General features: G+C 38.7%; 1 protein-coding gene and 1 long non-coding RNA gene across 2 annotated transcripts; both read right to left on the bottom strand.

Moving 5' to 3' along the window:
• Window positions 1-505: 505 nt before the first annotated feature.
• On the bottom strand, window positions 506-26,725 carry LOC127445454 (signal peptidase complex subunit 3-like). The gene is made up of 5 exons (XM_051705544.1): window positions 26,467-26,725; window positions 11,392-11,465; window positions 11,188-11,264; window positions 10,903-11,018; window positions 506-713 (listed from the first exon to the last, which is right to left on the bottom strand). Exons 1-5 carry the CDS (start codon window positions 26,607-26,609, stop codon window positions 581-583), a joined length of 543 nt encoding a protein of 180 aa, XP_051561504.1. The 5' UTR covers window positions 26,610-26,725; the 3' UTR covers window positions 506-580.
• On the bottom strand, window positions 19,432-26,426 carry LOC127445457 (uncharacterized). The gene is made up of 2 exons (XR_007897989.1): window positions 20,057-26,426; window positions 19,432-19,928 (listed from the first exon to the last, which is right to left on the bottom strand). It is a non-coding gene; the product is annotated as an uncharacterized LOC127445457 (long non-coding RNA).
• Window positions 26,726-27,333: the final 608 nt, after the last annotated feature.

Genomic DNA, 27,333 nt, shown 5'->3' with positions numbered 1-27,333 from the left:
TTAAGTCCTTTATTTCCTATAAATCTCCACTTTTACGTTCTTCTTTTGTTTTTTTATCAATTTGCATTCCTTGTGCATATCACCACCTACTGGGTAGGGAGGGGGTTTTAGGGAGTTTCTCACCCACAATCTATCATATAGATTCTGAAGATGTACATTAAACCATTGGATTCGTATGGATTCCATTTAGGCTGCATTTATGTTCTATTCGGAGCCTCAGAGTTTTGGCCACCGTTCACTTGCATTTAATGGACCTACAGAGCTGAAATATTCTTCTACAAATCTTCATTTTTGTTCAGCAGAAGAAAGACACACATCTGGGATGGCATGAGTGTGAGTAAATAATGAGGGAATTTTAATTTTTTGGTGAACTATCCCTTTAAGCAAATTCTTTTCCACACTGAGACAAGTGTAGAACAACCTGAGGTTTCCTGTTTTTAAACTAGAAGTGATATAATGGCATATGACTGCCTGACTTCAAGTTCAAAGAAGTCACTCCTTTAAATAATTTTTCAGCTTTTATTAAAACTTGTACAGAGCACAACATTAACAAACATGGTTTGGGATGGACTGGGACAGTTCAGTAGCTCTTTGCAGTTTCATATGTTTCAGGGAAGGTGAATGACTTGTGTCCGGATCCCATGACCAATGGCAAGATTCCAGCATTTGGCACAACATTCCAGGAGAGAGTGAGAGTGATGTTCTTATTTGCCCTACATTTGGGTGGAAATAATATAAGTCATTTAAGAGCGACAAGAAGCCATAACATGTCGATTTCTGTATTTTTTAGTTCTGTATGTCAAATTTTTATTTCCTAGTACAGATGACAACATTGAAAGAACAAAAATAGTACACTACCTGTAGAGAGAGGGCTGTGTGTTTTCATGAGTGCATAAAGCACAGTGCTACACACAATGGCTGTGCACTACGTCTTATCCAATTTTCGTAAAAGCGCTAATTCTAAGTGCAATTTTCGTGCCAGCGCAAAGCGCAAGTGGCCGTAGGTGGGAGTGTTTGCGCTAACTGTGGGTGTATGTTAATGCAGTGGCGCAAAGCGCAATTTGCTATCTTCCTGAGAACTAGGTCACTGCTCAAAGACGTTTCAAAAGCAGGTCTGTTTTCAGCGCAAAATCTAAATTCAGTTCTTACATTCGCAGTTTGGGGTTTCCACCAGCAGGTGGTAATAAAGTTGTCCAAACTATTATAGTGAATATAGTGGAACATCAAATTATACCCCTGACAATCACTGTTGTAGCCGTTTTATGAAACAATTTGAGATTTGTTTTATGGATTATTTTTAAATTATTATTACTGTGTTTATGTTTACAATTGTATTTATGATATAATTTGTACTGTAATTTTCCCACCTGTTGTCTTACAGTGATTAAGTCACTGCAAAAGGTGCCGGTGAAAGAAGTTGGAGAGGATTTGGTATATGATTTTTTTTACCATTTCGTTATTTTGATTATTGATTTTCGTTTCATTTGAAGTGTAGTTTAAATATAGAAATATTTTTGGCTTAATTTTTTTTGTATCAATTAAAGAATTTAATTGTTCATAATCAACTAGTAGATGTGAAGTGCATTCTGTTACAATCACTATAAATACTAGCCATAATGTGTGTCAGTAGATGAAAATTATGAATAATACTTACATTCCCTATAATTTAACAGAGCACACATCCAAATCTTGACGACAAAAACCTTTTCTAAGGATATAAAAGGAGCATGTCTATATTTACACTACCGGTCAAAAGTTTTGAAACACTTTCATTCTTTATTATAATTTTTTTTTTCACATTTTAGAATAATAGTAAAGTCATCAAAACTATAGAATAACATAAATGGAACTATGGGAATTATGTTGTGATTAAACAAAATCCAAAATAAATCAAAACTGTGTTATATTTTAGCATTTTCAAAGTAGTCACCCTTTGCCTAGAATTTGCAGACATGTACTCTTGACAGGTGATACCGCTTGACAACTTCTTGAGGTATCACCCTGGGATGCTTTTTAAACAGTACTGAAGGAGTTCCCATCTATGTTGGGCACTTATTGGCTGCTTTTCTTTACTATTTGGTCCAAGTCATCAATTTCAAAAACTTTGTTTTATAATGAAATAAATTAATATGGTGGCACAATTATATTTTTGTCTACAAAACTAATTTCAAACATTTAAGCATACGCCTTCAGATCAAAAGATTTTTGAGATCATGAGAAACATTTCAGTCAAATGTTTCAAAATTTTTGACCGGTAGTGTACAGTGCATCTGGAAAGTATTCACAGCGCTTCACTTTTTCCACATTTTGTTATGTTACAGCCTTATTCCAAAATGGATTCAATTCATTATTTTCCTCAAAATTCTACAAACAATACCCCATAATGACAACGTGAAAGAAGTTTGTTTGAAATCTTTGCAAATTTATTAAAAAAAAAAAAAAAAAGAAAAAAAAAAGAAAATCACATATAAGTATTCACAGCCTTTGCTCAATACTTTGTTGAAGCATCTTTGGCACCAATTACAGCCTCAAGTCTTTTTGAGTATGATGCTACAAGCTTGGCACACCTATTTTTGGGCAGTTTCTCTCATTCTTCTTTGCAGGACCTCTCAAGCACCATCAGGTTGGATGGGGAGCATCGGTGCACAGCCATTTTCAGATCTCTCCAGAGATGTTCAATCAGGTTCAAGTTTGGGCTCTGGCTGGGCCACTCAAGGACATTCACAGAGTTGTCCCGGAGCCACTCCTTTGTTATCTTGGCTGTGTGCTTAGGGTCGTTGTCCTGTTGGAAGATGAACCTTCGCCCCAGTCTGAGGTCCAGAGCGCTCTGGAGCAGGTTTTCATCAAGGATGTCTCTGTACATTGCTGCATTCATCTTTCCCTTGATCCTGACTAGTCTTCCAGTTCCTACCGCTGAAAAACATCCCCACAGCATGATGCTGCCACCACCACCATGCTTCACTGTAGGGATGGTATTGGCCAGGTGATGAGCGTTGCCTGGCTTCCTGCAGACATGACGCTTGCCATTCAGGCCAAATAGTTCAATCTTTGTTTAATCAGACCAGAGAATTTTGTTTCTCATGGTCTGAGAGTCCTTCAGGTGCCTTTTAGCAAACTCCAGAAGGGCTGTCATGTGCCTTTTACTGAGGAGTGGCTTCTGTCTGGCCACTCTACCATACAGGCCTGATTGGTGGAGTGCTGCAGAGATGTTTGTTCTTCTGGAAGGTTCTCCTCTCTCCACAGAGAAACGCTGGAGCTCTGTCATAGTGACCATCGGGTTCTTGGTCACCTCCCTGATTAAGGCCCTTCTCCCCCGATCGCTCAGTTTGGCCGGGCGGCCAGCTCTAGGAAGAGTCCTGGTGGTTCCAAACTTCTTCCATTTACGGATGATGGAGACCACTGTGCTCATTGGGACCTTCAATGCTGCAGAAATTTTTCTGTACTCTTCCCCAGATCTGTGCCTTGATACAATCCTGTCTCGGAGGTCTACAGACAATTCCTTGGACTTCATGGCTTGGTTTGTGCTCTGACATGCACTGTTAACTGTGGGACCTTATATAGACAGGTGTGTGCCTTCCCAAATCATGTTCAATCAACTGAATTTACCACAGGTGGACTCCAATCAAGTTGTAGAAACATCTCAAGGACGATCAGTGGAAACAGGATGCACCTGAGCTCAATTTTGAGTGTCATGGCAAAGGCTGTGTATACTTATGTACATGTGATTTTTTTTGTTTTTTATTTTTAATAAATTTGCAAAGATTTCAAACAAACTTCTTTCACGTTGTCATTATGGGGTATTGTTTGTAGAATTTTGAGGAAAATAATGAATTTAATCCATTTTGGAATAAGGCTGTAACATAACAAAATGTGGAAAAAGTGAAGCGCTTTCCGGATGCACTTTATATTATTCTAATACACTGCATTCAGTCCATTTACTCTAACAACTTCTTATGAATGTGCTGTTTTTGTTTATATCGCTGGTGCTTGAGGGAATGGACTACATAATAGGACGCAGATGCTGCAATAACCAGAGAAGAACCTCAGAATTAAATTTCACTCGACCAGCCCATTAGCACGTTGCGCACGCGAATTCGCTAAACCCACTTGCGCTTAAACTTACTGCATGCTTGCACGAAAATAACAAAACTTCATGGCCATGCCCATTGACTTTGCGCTTATGACTTATGGCATAGCGCAAAGCTAACACTCTTAAAATAGGGCCAAAATGTTCAAAGCAGGTTTCCAGACTGTGATCTCAGTGACTCTCGGATTCATGGGTCAGCCTATTTGACTGAATCGGCAATTTATGAACATTTTAAATATAAATCTGCAAAATGTTCCATTTTGCCAGGCAGCAATCAGCAAATTTGACAAGCTTTTCTGTAAGAATGGAGTAACATCACATAACTACAGATTAAGAGGCTCAATGCTTCTATGCGCCAGAGGCATCAGGCATTGCTGAATACAAATTGTATTCGCACAAGACACTAAAGAACAGCAACTCATCAGGACAGTTTTATCTGTTATCTTTTTCATCTAATCCATTGATTCATCAAAGAAATGATCAAAGAACAATAAATTATCAAAACAATATTTAGTTGCAAACCCTAAATTTCTGTTTTGTTAGTTTTTCTATTATTATAATTATTATTACTTATTTCACTAATTAAGTTAGGGGTGGGTGAATTTTTCTATTTTATCGATTTATTCGAATTTACGTTTTGAGAAATCGAGGTTTTGCATAAAATATCAATATTAGCAAACACTATATATAGATAAATTATCAATCTACCAAAAGGCTGAATAAGGAAGAGAAAAAAAAAAATCATAGCACTTGGCTTGATGCCGCCCCTATCTGGTCAGCTGCACGTGTGCACACTCCAAATAAGTGTAACATAGGTTAACAACATGGAGATGATGTCATACCAAATACTATTGTACAGTGTGATTGCAGCTCAACGTCCAGCATATATGAATACACCAGCTTAATTAGGTGTTGTTTGCATGTTAATGAACAAAAAAGTTTCCTTTCTTTTCTTTAAATAATACCCACAATAAAACGTTATGTATGTGACAGTTACAGATCGCTTTATATCAAATTATTTGTATAGGCTATAAATAGGAGAATCAAACATCCACCGCTGCTCCTTTTACCATAATTATTCAGATAAATCACTAATTATTGCTATGATCTGTTACATGTTTCAAGTGTACTGCATCTAAATCCAAAATTTGGGAAAGGATAATTTTGACAAACCTTGCAATTTGGAACAGTTTGATATACTAGTAATGAATACATACTAGATAAACTTGATAATTTCTAGATATTGGTTTCTAGATAACATTCTAGAAAGACTTGGTTTAGATAAAAAATAACACCTACATCGTCTAAATTTTTTTTTTCCAGTTTTCTTGTTTTATACTACTATTTCTGAGCATCTGGGTTATTTCAAATAAATGCGATTTTTTTTTTTTTCTTGTGTGGTGTCTTTTTTCTTGCACACCTATGTTTTCTATAATGAAAAGAAATTTGATTTATCTAACCAGGCTGCCATGGATTCTATTAAAGAACATGTTATTTGGATCACATTGAAGTTACTTCCTAGTAGGGCTGCCCCCGACCAAAGATTTTCCTAGTCGACTAGTAGTCGTTAGTTTAAGCCATTAGTCGACTAGTCGCACATTTATGATATTAATTTAATTATTATATATATATATATATATATATATATACACACAGTGGTGTGAAAAAGTGTTTGCCCCCTTCCTGATTTCTTATTTTTTTGCATGTTTGTCACACTTAAATGTTTCAGATTATCAAACAAGGTTAAATATTAGTCAAAGATAACACAAGTAAACACAAAATGCAGTTTTTAAATGAAGGTTGTTATTATTAAGGGAAAACAAAATCCAAACCTACATGGGCCTGTGTGAAAAAGTGATTGCCCCCTAAACCTAATAACTGGTTGGGCCACCCTTAGCAGCAACAACTGCAATCAAGCGTTTGCGATAACTTGCAATGAGTCTTTTACAGCGCTGTGGAGGAATTTTGGCCCACTCACCTTTGCAGAATTGTTGTAATTCAGCCACATTGGAGGGTTTTCGAGCATGAACTGCCTTTTTAAGGTCATGCCACAGCATCTCAATAGGATTCAGGTCAGGACTTTGACTAGGCCACTCCAAAGTCTTCATTTTGTTTTTCTTCAGCCATTCAGAGGTGGACTTGCTGGTGTTTTGGATCATTGTCCTGCTGCAGAACCCAAGTTCGCTTCAGCTTGAGGTCACGAACAGATGGCCGGACATTCTCCTTCAGGATTTTTTGGTAGACAGCAGAATTCATGGTTCCATTTATCACAGCAAGTCTTCCAGGTCCTGAAGCAGCAAAACAGCCCCAGACCATCACACTACCACCACCATATTTTACTGTTGGTATGATGTTCTTTTTCTGAAATGTGGTGTTACTTTTACGCCAGATGTAATGGGACACACACCTTCCAAAAAGTTCCAACTTTTGTCTCGTCAGTCCACAGAGTATTTTCCCAAAAGTCTTGGGGACCATCAAGATGTTTTCTGGCAAAAATGAGACGAGCCTTAATGTTCTTTTTGCTCAGAAGTTTTTTTTTGTCTTGGAACTCTGCCATGCAGGCCATTTTTGCCCAGTCTCTTTCTTATGGTGGAGTCATGAACACTGACCTTAACTGAGGCAAGTGAGGCCTGCAGTTCTTTGGATGTTGTTATGGGGTCTTTTGTGACCTCTTGGATGAGTCGTCGCTGCGCTCTTGGGGTAATTTTGGTCGGCCGGCCACTCCTGGGAAGGTTCACCACTGTTCCATGTTTTTGCCATTTGTGGATAATGGCTCTCACTGTGGTTCTCTGGAGTCCCAAAGCTTTAGAAATGGCTTTATAACCTTTTCCAGACTGATAGATCTCAATTACTTTCTTTCTCATTTGTACCTGAATTTCTTTGGATCTCGGCATGATGTCTAGCTTTTGAAGATCTTTTGGTCTACTTCACTTTGTCAGGCAGGTCCTATTTAAGTGATTTCTTGATTGAGAACAGGTGTGGCAGTAATCAGGCCTGGGTGTGTCTAGAGAAATTGAACTCAGGTGTGATAAACCACAGTTAAGTTATGTTTTAACAGGTGGGGCAAACACTTTTTCACACAGGGCCATGTAGGTTTGGATTTTGTTTTCCCTTAATAATAACAACCTTCATTTAAAAACTGCATTTCGTGTTTACTTGTGTTATCTTTGACTAATATTTAAACTTGTTTGATGATCTGAAACATTTAAGTGTGACAAACATGCAAAAAAAGCTTTTTTTTTCACACCACTGTATATATAATATATAATATATATATATATATATATATATATATATATATATATATATATATATATATATATATATATATATATATATATATATAAATAAATAATGTTGGGGGGCATCAGAAAATGGTTCGAGTTCCAAAGCTGAGAAAGAATGTTTTAAGTAACATTGCTAACACTGTTCTACATTACAGAGAATTACTAAACCATAAAAATGTCTAAAATATACATTTTACAAGCGCACGCACTAAGCGTGCCACAGCGACATCGACAAAAGCGGTAATGATTCTGAATATGTTGGAAAAACCAGCAAGGAGACTGTCTGAACATTTTGTTAATTTATAGAGAGAAATGCACATTAGGGTTGTGCCGACAGACGATGATCTCGGGGATCGACGATGGTCAGAGTGATAGCCAATAGATGATGCCTTTGACGATGTCAAGACGATATTTAGCTCATTTTCCCATGTATTAAATTATTATTATTAGGCTATTGATATTATCAAATTAATATTACAAATAATTTGCCCGTAGACACACAGACACGCACTTTATTAATATTATTAATAATAGATGACAGAAAAGCCATCTATGCGCATGCATGTTTGTTTGGAGGCATGCAGTGGAACACGCACATGTAAAAGATTCTCACTCTTTCTTTGTTTCTGTCATCTGAATTTTTTTTTTGTTGCAAGAACAGTATCGTCTATGAGTGCTGCAAATGACCTCAGACATCTCAGCTTAGGAGGTGCTTTGAGTTCATTTGAGTTTATTTCCACAGAACAGTCCATTGTGACCACAACTCTGCAAGCCTACATCTGTGATTAAAGCATAAAATAATACAAAAACACGTTCACCTCGAACCATGTTTTATATTTTAGTGATTATTATCATCATTATAATTGTTTTTATGTCTTCATTTGTGTAAGTAATCTTCCACCTGCATGTTTAGATGGATACTTGCCTGACGGTAAATGGAAAGGTTACTTATACAGGCTATATATTATTTTTTTGATCACTTCATTATTTTAATTGCTTTTTCGTTTCGTTTGGAGTGCAATTTGAATTGAGAAATGTATTTCAGTTTTTCATTTTTTAAATTAATTTAATTTTCAATGCAAAATCACTAAAGCAAGAATATTCACTGATCCCTCAGCCCAAGGGTTGCTGATTTAATTGGATATTGCGATATATATACAGTTGTGTTCAAAAGTTTGCATACCCTTGGAGAATTGGTAATATAGATACCATTTTTTAAAGAAAACACGAGTGAGCAGGCAAAACACATTTCTTTCATTTCTTATGGGATTCATATTCAACTGTAGGTTATAACAGAATGGCACAATCATAAAACAAAACATGGCAACAAAGAAAAAAATGAAATGACCCCTGTTCAAAAGTCTGCATACCCTTAGTTCTTAATACTGTGTATTGCCCCCTTTAGCATCAATGACAGCGTGCAGTCTTTTGTAATAGTTATCTATGAGGCCCCAAATTCTTGTAGGTGGTATAGCTGCCCATTCTTCTTGGCAAAATGCCTCCAGGTCATGCAAAGTCTTTCGTCGTCTTGCATGAACTGCACGTTTGAGATCTCCCCAGAGTGGCTCGATGATATTAAGGTCAGGAGACTGTGATGGCCACTCCAGAACCTTCACCTTTTTCTGCTGCAACCACTGGAGGGTCAACTTGGCCTTGTGCTTAGGGTCATTGTCATGCTGGAAAGTCCAAGAGCATCCCATGCGCAGCTTTCGTGCAGAAGAATGCAAATTGTCTGCCTGTATTTTCTGATAACATGCTGCATTCATCTTGCCATCAATTTTCACAAGATTTCCTGTGCCTTTAGAGCTCACACACCCCCAAAACATCAGTGAGCCACCACCATGCTTCACAGTGGGGATGGTATTCTTTTCACTATAGGCCTTGTTGACCCCTCTCCAAACATAGCGCTTATGGTTGTGACCATAAAGCTCTATTTTGGTCTCGTCACTCCAAATTACAGTGTGCCAGAAGCTGTGAGGCGTGTCTAGGTGTTGTCGGGCATATTGTAACCGGGCTTTTTTGTGGCACTGGCGCAGTAAAGGCTTCATTCTGGCAACTCGACCATGCAGCTAATTTTTGTTGAAGTATTGTCGTATTGTGCTCCCTGAAACAACCACACCGTCTTTTTCCAGAGCAGCCTGTATTTCTCCTGAGGTTACCTGTGGGATTTTCTTTGTATCCTGAACAATTCTTCTGGCAGTTGTGGCTGAAATCTTTTTTGGTCTACCTGACCTTGGCTTGGTATCAAGAGATCCCCGAATTTTCCACTTCTTAATAAGTGATTGAACAGTACTGACTGGCATTTTCAAGGCTTTGGATATCTTTTTATATCCTTTTCCATCTTTATAAAGTTCCATTATCTTGTTACACAGGTCTTTTACAGTTCTTTTCTGCTCCCCATGGCTCAGTATCTAGCCTGCTCAGTGCATCCACGTGAGAGCTAACAAACTCATTGACTATTTATACACAGACACTAATTGCAATTTAAAAAGCCACAGGTGTGGGAAATTAACCTTTAATTGCCATTTAAACCTGTGTGTGTCACCTTGTGTGTCTGTAACAAGGCCAAACATTCAAGGGTATGTAAACTTTTGATCAGGGCCATTTGGGTGATTTCTGTTACCATTATGATTTAAAAAGGAGTCAAACAACTATGTGATAATAAATGGTATCATATGATCACTAACCTTAAATAAAAGACATGATCAGTCATATTTTCAAAATCAATGCCAAAATTTCACAATTTCTGCCAGAGTATGCAAACTTTTGAGCACAACTGTATATTGTGAAGGAGGGAACAAAACGTATTTATTCACACACATGATGTATTTTCCCGGACAACGAAATACCCGACCGGTAGAGAATGCACGGATGAAGTAGGTTCTTTGCCAGAGAGATGTTGTCCTTCACAACTGTTGTAAAGCCATCTTTCAAAAAGCTGAACAACACACATTTTAACTGCACTCAATTTTTTTCAGTTTCATTTGAATTTTTAGTTCAAATAAATAAAAAATAAAGTTCAAAAGTTTGAAATCAAGGTGTCTTGCTTTATTGTGTAGGCTTAACCCTAACCCTGCTTAATGAAAATGACCCCATAGTACCACCTAGCATCCAACCAGCGGTACGTTGGTTTACTGTTGATTTTTTTTTTCTGCGACCAACCGACCAATCAAAACTTGGTCGACCAAGACTTTTCTCATCGACTAAAGTTTGGTCGACCATTAGGGGGCAGCCCTACTTCTTAGTTCATTATTAGTGCATTTAAAAGTTAAAAAATCGTGAATTGTAAATCATTATGTTTAAAAAAAATAAATAAATAATAATAATAATAATAATATTATAAATATATATATATATATTTTTTATTATTTTATTTTTGCCATATACAGCTCTTTATTGCACAATTTCACACCAATAGGTGATGTGTTTCCATTTTACAGTATATATACTCATCTGGAGATCTCACTCAAACCATTGCAACTATTTCAAATGGTCAGTCTTACAAATAATTTGAACAAAGGAACTAACCTCAGACCATTACCATCATCAAAGAAGTAGTACTTGGATTTAATATCTCTCTGGTTTAGTTTGGTATTTTCACCTCTCAAGACAATCTTGTCCCACAGCACCACCTGGTTCAGGGCCTAACAGGGTAATAAAGACTCTTGACTGATGTGGAAAAAACAAACAGGTTTGGTGTATTGACATTTAATTTCCATTCAAACAGCAAGATTTTCATTAACAATATAACTTAAAAACTGTACTCTGCAAGCCAACTGTCTCTCTGGATAGACAGAAGTGGTCAAGACTTACATTGCTTTTGGTTGAATACTCTGCAGACAAATAAAGAAAGAGCTGCTTCACATTCCAGTCAAATATTGGCTGAAGATGTAATAAAGGAGTTAAGGCAAACAATGTCAATATGGCTCTATGTTTAAGTGTGATTAAATGGAAAATTGTCTCATTATGCATGGGATAGCTGTGTCACAGCAGTGGTCTGTCCAGTCAAAAGGATATCAGCAGTTAAGTCAAACGTCACAAAGCCCAAATCACTCCTCTCTCTTGGTCCTGTGAAGTCGTCCAGATTTTTACTGGGGAGAAAATGAGAGAGAGTCAATTTACGCAGGAATAGTTCATACAGGTCTGAAGACAGCACAAATATTGCTAAATTGAACTTTCGCAGACATTTAAAGATATTTTATCCACGATTCATCCATGGACGCGGGCGAGTCTGATGTGTGACCAGGCGAGTACACACGCCCACAGGTGTCGTGATGAATCGTGTCCACCCATAAAAATTTAGTCCGCATCTCAAGTCATAGCAATCCCATTGGCTAATAGATACAGTCAGCAAGGAGTCCCCGCTCAAGCCTGGTTTATACCACTGATATATAATATAAAACTGGATTGCATATGACATCATAACACTGAAGCCACTGTGCCGCCATATTGCTGTGCCCAAACATTCCAATGTCCCTATTGACTTAATAGGAAAGCATCTCATTTCAGCGAGTAAACAATCATTCAATCACCAATTTTATATCTGAAATCTGCATGTACATCCATACAACGCAAACATCCTACACATGTAATTATTTATTTAAAGTCTGAATTTTTCCAGTTTCTTTAAAAGCCCGAGTGAGTTATGTGTATCTATATCAAATAGTATCCACCACTAACAAAATTAATCAGTGAACAGATCAGCTGAATGTAAATTAGCTCACTGAAACTGAGGTAAGATACAAAAAGACATTTTCAGACTTATTTATTGTGAACATTGAAGTGTTTGTTCAGAGTTACTTGTTTTATGTTTTCATCAAAAAGTGCCTTGTTCTCGCAGTCACTTGAATAAGAGCATGCGCTCTCTCTCCATCACGTGTAGAGAGTGGGACAAGCAAAACTGGTTAAAATTCAACTGATATGCTAGGTTTAAATGGCAAACGAACATGTAATTTTTTATATGTAACCATGTATGACAACAGCGAGCACTTCAATATGAAAACAGGCAAATCCCAGGCATTTTAGGCGAATTAAAAATCCGGGTTTGACTTTAAGAACCCTCTGAGGCAAACGGACATGTTGTCACCCAAAAACAAGCAAATATTACAGCTTTTCATACTTACATTACAACTTGTGGACAGTTTTGTCGTTTCCTTTGGTGATCGTTGTGCTGTACTGATAGGCTCTGATGTATGCTCTGACATCGCAATCCGCATATATCTTCTCCCTCGTAACGAATGTTATTCAGAACAAGCTAATTAAATATTAAACATGACTGCCACTTGAGAGCAAAATGCAACTGTCGTATCCGGAAGTCGGAGACGGTGAAACGGGAGTTTCACCTGTCAGTCATTGCTGCTCTATGACAGTTTGGGCATACCAAGATGGCCGCTCGAACACTTCCAGTGGCTTCACCTCCTGCAGGCAGTTTAACGTGCGTCAGCATTCCAGTTCCATATATATATATATATATATATATATATATATATATATATATATATATATATATATATATATATATACACTATATTGCCAAAAGTATTCGCTCATCTGCCTTTAGACGCATATGAACTTAAGTGACATCCCATTCTTAATCCATAGGGTTTAATATGACGTCGGCCCACCCTTTGCAGCTATAACAGCTTCAACTCTTCTGGGAAGGCTTTCCACAAGGTTTAGGAGCATGTTTATGGGAATTTTTGACCATTCTTGCAGAAGCGCATTTGTGAGGTCAGACACTGATGTTGGACGAGAAGGCCTGGCTCGCAGTCTTCGCTCTAATTCATCTATCGGGTTGAGGTCAGGACTCTGTGCAGGCCAGTCAAGTTCTTCCACACCAAACTCGCTCATCCATGTCTTTATGGACCTTGCTTTGTGCACTGGTGCGCAGTCATGTTGGAACAGGAAGGGGCCATCCCCAAACTGTTCCCACAAAGTTGGGAGCATGGAATTGTCCAAAATCTCTTGGTATGCTGAAGCATTCAGAGTTCCTTTCACTGGAACTAAGGGGCCAAGCCCAGCTCCTGAAAAACAACCCCACACCATAATCCCTGCTCCACCAAACTTCACAGTTGGCACAATGCAGTCAGACAAGTACCGTTCTCCTGGCAACCGCCAAACCCAGACTCGTCCATCAGATTGCCAGATGGAGAAGTGTGATTCGTCACTCCAGAGAACGCGTCTCCACTGCTCTAGAGTCCAGTGGCGGCGTGCTTTACACCACTGCATCCGATGCTTTGCCTTGCACTTGGTGATGTATGGCTTGGATGCAGCTGCTCAGCCATGGAAACCCATTCCATGAAGCTCTCTACGCACTGTTCTTGAGCTAATCTGAAGGCCACATGAACTTTGGAGGTCTGTAGCGATTGACTCTGCAGAAAGTTGGCGACCTCTGCGCACTATGCGCCTCAGCATCCGCTGACCCCGCTCTGTCATTTTACGTGGCCTACCACTTCGTGGCTGAGTTGCTGTCATTCCCAGTCGCTTCCACTTTGTTATAATACCACTGACAGTTGACTGTGGAATATTTAGTAGCGAGGAAATTTCACGCCTGGACTTGTTGCACAGGTGGCATCCTATCACAGTACCACGCTGGAATTCACTGAGCTCCTGAGAGCGGCCCATTCTTTCACAAATGTTTGTAGAAGCAGTCTGCATGCCTAGGTGCTTCATTTTATACACCTGTGGCCATGGAAGTGATTGGAACACCTGAATTCAATTATTTGGATGGGTGAGCGAATACTTTTGGCAATATAGTGTATATATCAGTGGTTTACACTCGACACAGCCGCTTGTTCGCGAGGTTGCGCGCGGCAAAAATTATGTAATCGCGGCATTGGCGGAAGTGCGCATTCAGAAATGAATAATTTCGAGGCAATATTGGCTGAACAGGTACATCTATACAGGCACCTTTATGATCCGTCTATGCGGTCTCATAGAGACAGTCAGATGGCTAGCAATTCATGGAGAGAAACTGCAGCCACCGTGGGCAAGGAAGAATTTTTTTGGCCAAAAAGAATGGAAGAACTAAAGAGATACATTTGTAAAGACCAAAAAGAGGGTTCATGGCAGAAGCGGTGACCCAAGTGGATTTAAGCATGTATCACCAATCCTGTCTGAGCTTGGATGGTTATCCCAATTTGTTAAACACCGGTATTTGTATGTGATCCTCGTGCAGTGTGCTTTGATCAACCAATGGAGAAAAGCTTGAAAAGTAGAAAATAGTGACAAATTGGTAGATTTTACATACCCGTTTATGACATAGTTCAATTGATTAGTATGTTTACAAATTGTACTTTATAGAGCTGAAACTTATTGATTTGTTTCTTTGTTTGGGAGGAAGATCAAGTGGGCCCCAGCGATGACCAGCTGGAGACAAACAGCTGCACAGCCACACAGTCATCTGAAAGTCATCATCATCTATAACAGAGACCGAGACCTGCAGCTCCTCACCAGAGTCCTACATGCCATCACCATCTCCTATCTCACCAATTCCCCTTGTCCCATCTCCTCATCTCACATCTTCGTCTCCCAACTGTACTACCTCTCCCTGCACGGATGCAACTTCCCCTGAAGGCATCTCATTCCATTCCTTAGATCTGCCATCTTCAGGTCCTACAGATTCCATATGTAAAAGAAATCAGAGCACCGAGGATGTCCTTCTAAAGTGATTGCAGAGGTTGGACTAGGACATGGAAAGAGCCAAGGAGCAGGAGAGTGAGGATTACAAATTTGCCATTGTCCTTGGTGACATGTTGGCAAAAGTTGATCCTCAGCAGAAGTCTGAAGTGAAGTTCAGACTTCAAGTACTTTTTGAGGCTTTGCAGAACAATAATGCATAAAAACACGTTGAATGCATTCACACAAATTTGTTTAGGTTATGTTTAGTTACTAATAGTCGACAGTTAGTAGAACCATTCTTACATATATTGCCCCATTCAATTCAATGGGACAATTTACATCAGAATGCATTCACACAAATTTGTTTTGCTCACATTTAAGGAATATGGCCCAATGAGTTGGCTCATACACACACGCACACACACACACGCACACACACACACACACACACACACACACACACACTACCGGTCAAAGGTTTTGAATTATATTTAATTAATTATAAAAAAATTTTCTTTTCACATTTTAGAATAATAGTAAAGTCATCAAAACTATGGAATAACATGAATGGAACTATGGGAATTATGTTGTGACTAAACAAAATCCAAAATAAATCAAAACTGTGTTATATTTTAGCATCTTCAAAGTAGTCACCCTTTGCCTAGAATTTACTCTTGACATTTTCTCAACCAACTTCTTGAGGTATCACCCTGGAATGCTTTTTAAACAGTACTGAAGGAGTTCCCATCTATGTTGGGCACTTATTGGCTGCTTTTCCTTATTATTTGGTCCAAGTCATCAATTTCAAAAACGTTTTTTTTTATTCATTTTTTTATTAAATTTTTGTTTTATAATGAAATAAATTAATATGGTGGCACAATTATATTTTTGTCTACAAAACTAATTTCAAACATTTAAGTATATGCCTTCAGATCAAAAGATTTTTAAGATCATGAGAAACATTTCAGTCAAGTGTTTCAAAATTTTTGACCGGTAGTGTGTATGTGTATGTGTGTATATATATATATATACACACACATACACACACACACACACACACACACACAGAGGCAGCCAAAAGTTTGGAATAATGTACAGATTTAGCTGTTTTGGAAGGAAACTGGTACTTTAATTCACTAAAGTGGCATTCAACTGATCACAAAGTATAGTCAGGACATTACTGACATAAAAAAACTGCACCATCACTATTTGAAAAATGTCATTTCTGATCAAATCTAGACAGGCCCCATTTCCAGCAGCCATCACTCCAACACCTCATCCTTGAGTATTCATGCTAAATTGTTAATTTGGTACTAGAAAATCACTTGCCATTATATCAAACACAACTGAAAGCTATTTGGTTCGTTAAATGAAGCTTAACATGATCTTTGTGTTTGTTTTAGAGTTGCCACAGTGTGCAATAGACTGGCATGTCTTAAGGTCAATATTAGGTAAAACAAAAATGGCAAAAAAGAAACAGCTTTCTCTAGAAACTGATCAGTCAATCACTGTTTTGAGGAATGAAGGCTATACAATGCTTGATATTGCCAAAAAAAACTGAAGATTTCATAAAAGGTGTACACTACAGTCTTCAAAGACAAAGGACAACTGGCTCTAACAAGGACAGAAAGAGATGTGGAAGGCCCAGATGTACAACTAAACAAGAGGATAAGTACATCAGAGTCTCTAGTTTGAGAAATAGACGCCTCACATGTCCTCAGATGACAGCTTCATTGAATTCTACCTACTCAACACCAGTTTCATGTACAACAGTAAAGAGAAGATTCAGGGGTGCAGGCCTTATGGGAAGAATTGCAAAGAAAAAGCCTCTTTTGGGGGCCTGGGTAGCTCAGCGACGAAAGACGCTGAATACCACCCCTGGAGTCGCAAGTTTGAATCCCGGGTGTGTTGAGTGACTCCAGCCAGGTCTCCTAAGCAACCAAATTGGCCCGGTTGCTAGGGAGGGTAGAGTCACATTGGGGTAACTTCCTCATGGTCGCTATAATGTGGTTCGCTCTCGGTGGGGCGTGTGGTGAGTTGCGCGTGGATGCCGTGGAGAATAGCGTGAAGCCTCCACATGCGCTATGTCTCCGCGGTAACACGCAACAAGCCACGTGATAAGATGCGCGGAATGACGGTCTCAGATGCGGAGGCAACTGAGATTTGTCCTCCGCCACACGAATTGAGGCGAGTCACTACGCCACCACGAGGACTTTGAGAATTGGGCATTCCAAATTGAAATAAAAAAAAGCCACTTTTGAAACAAAAAAACAAAAAGAAAAGGTTAGAGTGGTCAAGGAAACACAGACATTGGACAACAGATAATTGGAAAAGAGTGTTATGGATCTTAACCCCATTGAGCTTTTGTGGGATCACCTCAGATACGTGAGAAGTGCCCGACAAAACTATGGCAAGTGCTACAGGAAGCATGGGGTGAAATGTCACCTGAGTATCTGGACAAACTGACAGCTAGAATGCCAAGGATCTGCAAAGCTGTCATTGCTGCACGTGGAGGATTTTGTGATGAAAACTCTTTGAAGTAGTTTAAGAAATTCTGAACATATTTTTCAAATTGTAATAGTAATTTTTCACGTTATTAATGTCCTGACTATACATTGTGATCAGCTGAATGCCACTTTGGTGACTAAAAGAAATAATTTCTTTCCATAAGAGCAAAATCTATACATTATCCCCAACTTTTGGCTGCCAGTGTATGTATGTATGTATGTATGTGTGTGTGTATATATATATATATACACTATATTGCCAAAAGTATTCGCTCATCTGCCTTTAGATGCATATGAACTTAAGTGACATCCCATTCTTAATCCATAGGGTTTAATATGACGTCGGCCCACCCTTTGCAGCTATAAGAGCTTCAACTCTTCTGGGAAGGCTTTCCACAAGGTTTAGGAGTGTGTTTATGGGAATTTTTGACCATTCTTCCAGAAGCGCATTTGTGAGGTCAGACACTGATGTTGGACGAGAAGGCCTGGCTCGCAGTCTTCGCTCTAATTCATCCCAAAGGTGCTCTATCGGGTTGAGGTCAGGACTCTGTGCAGGCCAGTCAAGTTCTTCCACACCAAACTCGCTCATCCATGTCTTTATAGACCTTGCTTTGTGCACTGGTGCGCAGTCATGTTGGAACAGGAAGGGGCCATCCCCAAACTGTTCCCACAAAGTTGGGAGCATGGAATTGTCCAAAATCTCTTGGTATGCTGAAGCATTCAGAGTTCCTTTCACTGGAACTAAGGGGCCAAGCCCAGCTCCTGAAAAACAACCCCACACCATAATCCCCCCTCCACTAAACTTCACAGTTGGCACAATGCAGTCAGACAAGTACCGTTCTCCTGGCAACCGCCAAACCCAGACTCGTCCATCAGACTGCAAGATGGAGAAGCGTGATTCGTCACTCCAGAGAATGCGTCTCCACTGCTCTAGAGTCCAGTGGCGGCGTGCTTTACACCACTGCATCCGACACTTTGCATTGCACTTGGTGATGTATGGCTTGGATGCAGCTGCTCAGCCATGGAAACCCATTCCATGAAGCTCTCTACACACTGTTCTTGAGCTAATCTGAAGGCCACATGAACTTTGGAGGTCTGTAGCGATTGACTCTGCAGAAAGTTGGCGACCTCTGTGCACTATGCACCTCAGCATCCGCTGACCCCGCTCTGTCATTTTACGTGGCCTTGGAGTTGCTGTCATTCCCAATCGCTTCCACTTTGTTATAATACCACTGACAGTTGACTGTGGAATATTTAGTAGTGAGGAAATTTCACGACTGGACTTGTTGCACAGGTGGCATCCTATCACAGTACCACGCTGGAATTCACTGAGCTCCTGAGAGCGGCCCATTCTTTCACAAATGTTTGTAGAAGCAGTCTGCATGCCTAGGTGCTTCATTTTATACACCTGTGGCCATGGAAGTGATTGGAACACCTGAATTCAATTATTTGGATGGGTGAGCGAATACTTTTGGCAATATAGTGTATATATATATATATATATATATACCCTCCAATACTGTAGCATTACTCAGAGATGCAAACTACTCATCTTTTGGCTAAATTAAACTTTTTTTAAGCTAATTTGCCCAAATTGTCTGGTAAAATTTTATATATAGTATTCTTTAAAATTGCTTCAAAGCTATACTAAAAGCTTTACAAATTAACTTTAATGCATAATTAAAACCATGAAAATCATACCCCAGAAACACCTGCTATGACTCTCTCACCTTTTTTACCTCTTACGAGTTGGCATCCCTGTTTTGTGTGGACTATTTTAAGAAATATTGTAGCATATCTATATACTTGTATAATTTTATAGGATTATAAATTCAAGAAATATACTATAAGCATTTTTAAGTGTTAAAGTCATAAATACAAGTATTTGTACTGTGCCTTTTATTGGATATTGAATAAAAACAACACCGGATGAAGTTTGATAATTACTAAGATTTTTAATGAATGGTTTTACATAGGTAGATACAGTCACTGCACTAAATCAATATAATATGCCTTTCTTTACTGTAAACAGCCTCTTCAGATGACAGTATCCTGCCAAGGTACAAGGCCCTGTGGTGTGAGAAAGACAAAGTAAGTTCTCACTACAATTGCTGCCCGAGATAGAGTGTCTTCCTGACTCGACCAGGTTATTGTCTCCAGACACAAGCTGTCTCCTTTCATCCGGCACTTGCTCCCCTGATGCTGTGGTGCCATCTGGAAAATTTGGTGGAATATACTTGGATGTGGGTTAGCATGTTGTGAAGGGCCACACAATCCTTCACAACATCCACGGTCTTTTCAGGGTGGAACTCAATGGGTCATCCAAGATCCTCCAGCGTGCAGCAAGGATGCCAAAAATGTTTTCAATCACTCTACTTGCCCTTGACGGTCTGTAATGTACACTTTAAGCATCATTCAAGTTGGCACCTGTAAAATAGACAAATGCAAACATGTGAAAAAGGTGTTCTGTTATTATGTTCCATTATGTTCACATCTTGTATATGAACAATTTCTTGGTAGTGCCTGGTTTATATAAAAAAAAATTGTATTATTACCTGGATAGGGTCAAACCCAGTTCAGGGGGAATGCAGCATCTCCCAGGAACACATGTGGAAGTTTTATTTTGGTACCCGGCAGGTTTTCAGGCTGAGGAAGTTCAAGGGTGCCCCGTACAAGTTTGGACCCAAAAATACTGCTATTGAAAATCCCACCACCACATTGACATCTGTATGAACCAGTGTCCACCACTGTGAAACGATACTTGGCATCACAGATGGCCATGAGAACAATGGAGTGTGTCCCTTTATAATTGTAGCAATCACTCCCAGCATTTGGTGGTGCTTTGATGACCACATGTTTGCCATCCACGCACCCCAAACAATTGGGTACATTCCACAATTTCCAGAAATCCCACCTGATCTCGAGCCATTTATTGTCTTTTGGCGAGGAGACAAACTCGTCTTTCAGAGCCCTCCAGATGGTCCGGCAGACCTCACTCACCATCAGTGAGACTGTGGTCGATCCCAATTTGTAACTTGCAGCAACACATTTCTGGCTGTTACCAGACACAAGTATACGCAGTGTGACAGCCAGTCTTTCTTCCAAACTCACAGGGCTCATGTGTCATTTTGTGTTCGACATACGGCTTGATGCGATGCACCAAGTCATCAAACCGGTGGGCAGACATGCGGAAATAGCTAAAGTGCATCTCCTCATCCACTGCACGCATCTGCTTCACAAAAGCAGTGTATTCACCATCTCTTTGTCTGGTTGTATGTAACGGGCAGACATTCCATCTCCTTCTACGTCATCTTTTACACAACAACAAACACAACAATTCCTCTTCAGCATCAAGCAACTGCACGCAGGGCGCCATCTTTATGATCTGACGTCATTTCGGCAAACTACTACTTCTCACTGTTACTTCCGGTTGCTTTAGAGGATACTTGACTGCCCCCTGACGTTTAAAAGAATAGTACAATGGCGAACCTGTCAAGTATAAATGCCTCCAGAATTTACGGAGGTGTGCGCAGTCAGCGAAAGTAAAAACAAGGCTTCATTCACGGGGAAAGCAAAGCGCTGGTACCATAGTTACTCATACATTCCTTTGAGGAAAACGGGGAGAAATATTGATAGATTTGGCTTTTTTAACAACGAAAAACATAATGAAAACACTTCGCCAAACTGAACTTACCGAGAAATAGATCCCCTTAGAATGTTTGATAGATTAAAGTATGAAAAACAATAAGCAGTGCTCCACTTCGATCATGACAAGTTTTTGCCTTGTTTTCTGGTGTTAACTCATCATTATGTCTCTGCTGGAACCGCTGTTGTGATATGATAATCTATTTAGTCTTGAATTCACTCGGATGTTTCACAAATATATTAAAGCACGTACGCCGCATATGGTTGACTAGTGCTCTTCTTTAGGCTTCTATTTCTGTCAGTTGACGGGCAATAAAAAAATCAGTTTTTAGTTTTTTAGCATTGTTTGGAGTGAAAAAATTACACAACAGCTTTTCGTCATATTTTTCGTCGTTACAATAGCCAAATTTGTCGGATATGTCTCCCCTTTTTCCTCATAGGAATGTACGAGTAACTATGGTAACAAGGCTTCGCTTTCCCCATGCTAAACCACACCCCCGGGTATGACGTGCTGCCAGCGGTCTCTATTCACCTTATGCGCCAGAGAAACTAGTGCGCAGCCATCTTGAAAATTGTCTCGGAACTTCCATTCTAGCGGCTCTATATAGATATATGGTGTTGATGTCAAAGTGTAATTAGCTAGCAAAATGGATTTACAGGTTAGAGTTGTCAAAAGCTATCATGAGTACTTTAAAGTGTTCAGGGGATGTCATAACAACTGGTAGCAGACCGGGGAGATTTTAAAACAAGAGTACTTCATTCATAAACACACAAGATCCTACCTTCACGCTGTGGACGTACTGATACTCTTCTGTGCTCATGAAACTCCAAGAGACAACACAAAGTCATAAAAATATCTCTGTAAGACACCTCTGACCATCTTCTCGTGTCATTCACCCATTGCGTTATGGTTAAAGCAGATTTTTTTTGAGCGTTAAAGCATGATGGGTGGACACTATATTTATACACACATACACATGTGAAAGACTATGTTTTATTTTATATTCCATTTACAACAATTTCAATCACATTTAAGCCTCTAAAAAATGTAGGGTGACAAATTAATTTTAAAAAGTACAATTGTCATTTTCTTTAATGTTGAACTTGCAAGTGTAATAATATGAGCTGTCACTGTTGGAAATTTCATATCAACTACACATTTTAACAATTTAGTTAAAATTAACAAGTTAATTTAAGTTGAAACCTAAAAATTAAGCAGAATTACACGTATAACAATTAAATGCTTGTATTATGAAAAAGTGCAGTGTGTCATAGCTGTCCAAATGTGATCTGCCAGGTCCAATTTACCTCCGTGTGTGTCTGAAAAAATAACATTTAGAGCGACAGAAAGAAACACCTCACTAGCATTTTCATGTATTAAAGGGGTGCTGTAGACTCACTACATCAACTCTTGGTGAAAAATACTTTCTGTAATCTATTTTGATCGACTCTTCTCAGTAACTTCAATACAAACAGGAAGTTAGATGACAAAACACAGAACAGCAGAGTGTGGAAAAGGGGCGGGCTGAATAAGGTGATGAGTACTATAGTACTATAATATGATTTTTAATGGGAATGACAAAGCTGTGAGGTATAGACTTACCATCTCTTCAATGGCACGAATGGTATATAGCTGTATAAAGTAGGGATGTGCACGAATAGTAGAATACTTGAGTATTCATTCTGCAATAATTATTCGAAATGTAAAAATACTATTCGAATTTCACAAAGTTTTGCTTTGCTGGCCATATATACAGTGAGATGCATGTTAAATCCTGAACACCCAAACTGACAGTTATAACAGAATGCACTGGGTGGCGCTGTTGAGTGTGGACACGAGTTGATCACATTTGATGAGCAAAACCGTTCTGTCAGTATGTTTAGATGGACACCAAAAAGCGGGTTATTGCAATGTGGCTTACTGCGAGAAAGCTGGGTTCCTGTTTAAATGTACTGTATAAGTGGTGTACTCTTTACTCCTGTAAATGTGCAGCTCGACAGAAAGTAGCATCCCCGTAACAACCTAATCCCCATGACGCTCCTGTAAACAACAAACATGGCATCCGAGAAAGACTATTGTAGGTAAGGGACATTCCATCATTTAAACTGGTGTTTACAAATGAGTATAGTTTATTGAGCATGTGGATATGCTAGTTTCTCAACAATAACATGACATGAGATAAAATATAAACATAACTATTATTTGTCGAGTGTTTATATTCGTCTTGTATAATTAATTGCGTCAGTCCACTTCATTAGCGGTTTCTTTTTCTTCGCTTTGCTTTAGTTTAAATGCTCAAAAAAAAAAAAAACTTTTTTGTTTTCACGCATTGCTTGTTTAAATGTTTTCAACAAAAAAAAACAGGACATAATATAAGCTTGTTTTGGATATAATTAGAAGCTTGATTTTTTTAAATGGTGACACAAACTTTGACTAAAAAAATAATTTTACAGCGTCTCTTTCTGATTAATTACCTTCATTTAAATAATAGAATTTTCAAGTATTTGTTTTTTATGAGCTTAAATATTTGAATACCAAATTATTGATGAATGCCCATCCCTTGTATAAAGCTCTTAGATCACATCTGATTTTCCACAACTCATGTTGTCTGGAGTTCTTTGTATACTGAATGTTCTTGGACAGATATTTTATCAATGTTTTGTCCGCGGAATGATCCAAAAACACTTTAAACTGCAGTATAGCCCATTGAAGAGACTGCAAGTCTATCCTGCACAGCCTCGTCATTCCCATTAAAAATCAAAGAAAGCTCTAGTGTGAATAAGGTTTATATAAACTGCCTGAGTAAAAATCCTACAAAATCCTTTTATGATGTATGTCAATATAACTTTGTAAATACCACATTTGATGACTTCTAAATATTTTTTTTTTTTTTTTTTTTTTTACACATAATGGTATATTACCACAGCTATAGATCGTGAAATTAAACATTTCTTGTTCTGTGGGTTTTTCAGTTAGATTCCATTTGGCAAGCTATCTGCTACAGAATTACAGAACCACAATATTACAAATTATTTTACATATTTACACACCTTACAGTCTTATATGACCACCAGCAATTATGATGGAAAAACCATTGTGTCCTGAGCAGTTACCCCCTGGGGACACAGTTTCACAGGCAGACACAATTTATCATGACACCGGCACATCACCGTAAACATCTCTCACTCAGAAGTTATAAATTATTTTGTGTTGTTTTCTGGTCTGATTTAGTTACAGTATTAAAAAAAACATCTGTGATGATCCCATCTGTATTAATGTAAGAGCTTCTTTTAACTCCTGAAAAAGGTTTGTGTTTTATCTCACAGCACAGCACAATGAAGGAATATGGAATATTGGTCACAAACATGGCAGCGCAGTCATTCGGTGACGTCACAAGAAACAGGTAAATTGTTATTTTTATTTAATTTTTCATTGCACATTTATCTCTCATTGTATGAAGTCATGTTGCAAATGCTTAGGCATTACAAATTAATGTACAGTGCTGTGAAAAAGTATTTGCCCCTTCCTGATTTCTTTTTCTCATACTAAATGGTTTTAGATCTTCAAATGAGTTATAACATAAAATTAAGGTAACCAGAGTAAACACAAAATAAAGTTTTTGTTTTTTGAAGCAAAAAAAGTTATCCAACACCTATATCACCCATGTGAAAAACTAACTGCCCCCTTAAACTTTATATCTGGTTTTGCAACCTTTAGCAGCAACAACCGCAACCAAATACTTCCAATAACTGGAGATCAGTCTTTGACAATGCTGTGGTGAATTTTGGCCCACTCTTCTTTGCAGAGTTCAGCCACACTGGAGGGTTTAAGGTCCTGCCACAGCATCTCAATCGGGTTCAAATCAAGACTTTGACTAGGCCACTCCAGAACTATAATTTTGAGCCATTCAGAGGTGGACTTAATCATATGCTTTGGATCATAGTCTTGCTGCATAATCCAGTTGCACTTGAGCTTCAACTCACGGACTGATGACCGGATGTTCTCCTTTAAGATTTTCTGGGAGAGCGCAGAATTCACGTTTCCCTCAATTATTGCAAATCGCCCTGGCCCTGAAGCAGCAAAGCATCCCCACACCATTACACTACCACCACCATGCTTTACCGTAGGTATGATTTACACCAGATGTAACGGGACCCATCTTCCAAACAGTTCCACTTTCAGAACATTCTCCCAAAAGGTTTGAGGATCATCAAGGTGTGTTTTTGGAAACATTCAGACAAGCCTTAATGTTCTTCTGGGTTAGCAATAGCTTTTGCCACACCACTCTTCCATGGATGGTATTTTTGGCCAGTGCCTTTCTGATAGTGGAGTCATGAACAATGACTTTTATTGATGCATGCCTGCAGTTCCTTGGAATTATTTTTTTTTAAAGAGTTGTCGCTGTGCTCTTGGAGGAAGTTTGGAAGGTCGGCCACTTCTGGGAAGGTTCAATGCTGTGCCAAGTTTTCTCCATTTTAAGATAATGGCTCTCACTGTGGTTTTTTAAAGTTCCAGAGCCTTTGAAATAGCTTTATAACCCTTCCCGGACTGATGTATTTCAATCATTTCTGGAATTTCTTTCAACCTTGGCATAGTGTGCTACTGAGTGAGACCTTTAACCAGAAAAAGTTCTATTTAGGTGTTGATTTGATTGAACAGGGCTGGCAGTAATCAGGCCTGGGTGTGTCTAGTCCAGCTGAACTCCATTATGAATGCAGTTTCATAGATTTGGGGATTTAGTAACTAAGGGGGCAAATTCTTTTTCAGACAGGCCCAGTTGGTACTGGATAACTTTTTTGCTTCAATAAATAACATTGTCATTTAAAAACTGTATTTTGTGTTTAGTCAGATTGCCTTTGTTTTATGTTAGATTTTGTTTGAATTTTTGAAACAATTTAGTATGAGATATACACAAAAACAGAAGAAACAAGGATGGGGGCAAATATTTTTTCACAGCACAGTAGTTTTTGCGCTAACACAGCACACTAAAAATGAAATTGTAAAAAAAAAGAGAGAGAGAGAGTGTGTGTGTAATGAGAGAAAAAACGTCCTGATAAATAATCTTTCAGACGTTTTCAAAAGTGCAACACAAATGTAAACACTTTAAAATAAGATCTCTATTTCGCGCTTTATTTCATACTCATAGTTCACGTGCTGCATTGCTATTGGACAGCAGCTCAGCATCTACAGGTCCCATATACTGGAAAAACATATCATTATAAATACTCAGGGATGCCAAGTCTCAACCCAAAAAAATTGTCATATGGTCTTATGATTGCTATTTTGGTCTCAGAATCAGAAATAGTGCAGTTAACTTACATCGTGACTCTGGATACGTGTATATCCACCTCAACGCTTCTGTCTTTAAACGCTGTAGTAATAAAGCATCCAAATGTAAGAGCTGCCATCACACTGAGAGAGAAGGCAAAGAGCGAGTTCGCCCTCGATAATACCGTATTCATAATTCTTTATAGTTCTGATAAAACTAAAGTAATATATTGCAATTTACAGAAACGCTGCGAAGGAGCGTTTCTAAGCAGGAAGTGAGGCAGTTAGAATTTTATTCGGAACCAAGACCTTCTTCCTGTTACCTTTTGCCACCCAGTGGTCAGGAAGCGGCATTGCATCAACAGTCAAAAAGCATTAATCATCAAAGCACAAGCAACATGAACTGTTGCTTGTGCTTTGCCTGTATTGCCCTGTATTGATTCTAATATCTACATTCAGAGTTTGACATAGTCCCTGGTTTATTGGGATAACTGAGCGTTATCTGTTTTAGTACTTGACAACCATGCTTAAGAAACAGCTACATCAAACCTACTGTAAGCTGCTTTTCTGGTCTTATAGACTGGTCAGACTGGTCTTTTTGCTGGCTTTAATGGGGTTTGGGGCACTTTGTCAGCTGGTCAGTCTGGTAGACCAGCTTAAGAAGGCTTGATCAGGACTACTGGTCGACCAATATGGATATTTCAATGGCCGATAAAAAATTCCAGTATACATAATACAATTTAACAACAGCAAAGTAGATGAACATTTACAGAGTGAAACAAACATTTATTTTATGCAATATTTAGTCAAATTTGCATAAACTTGAAAAGACAAAAACAGAAAGTGTTGACTATCCATTGACAAATCAGCTGGTATATTGTGGAGCTGACACAAGGGAAAAATCCCCACAGCCACCAC

Source organism: Myxocyprinus asiaticus, chromosome 8 (assembly GCF_019703515.2).
Source record: "Myxocyprinus asiaticus isolate MX2 ecotype Aquarium Trade chromosome 8, UBuf_Myxa_2, whole genome shotgun sequence".
NCBI classification, from domain to species: domain Eukaryota; kingdom Metazoa; phylum Chordata; class Actinopteri; order Cypriniformes; family Catostomidae; genus Myxocyprinus; species Myxocyprinus asiaticus.
The sequence above is the reverse complement of the archived record's forward strand: the minus strand, read 5'-3'. Positions and strand labels throughout refer to the sequence as shown.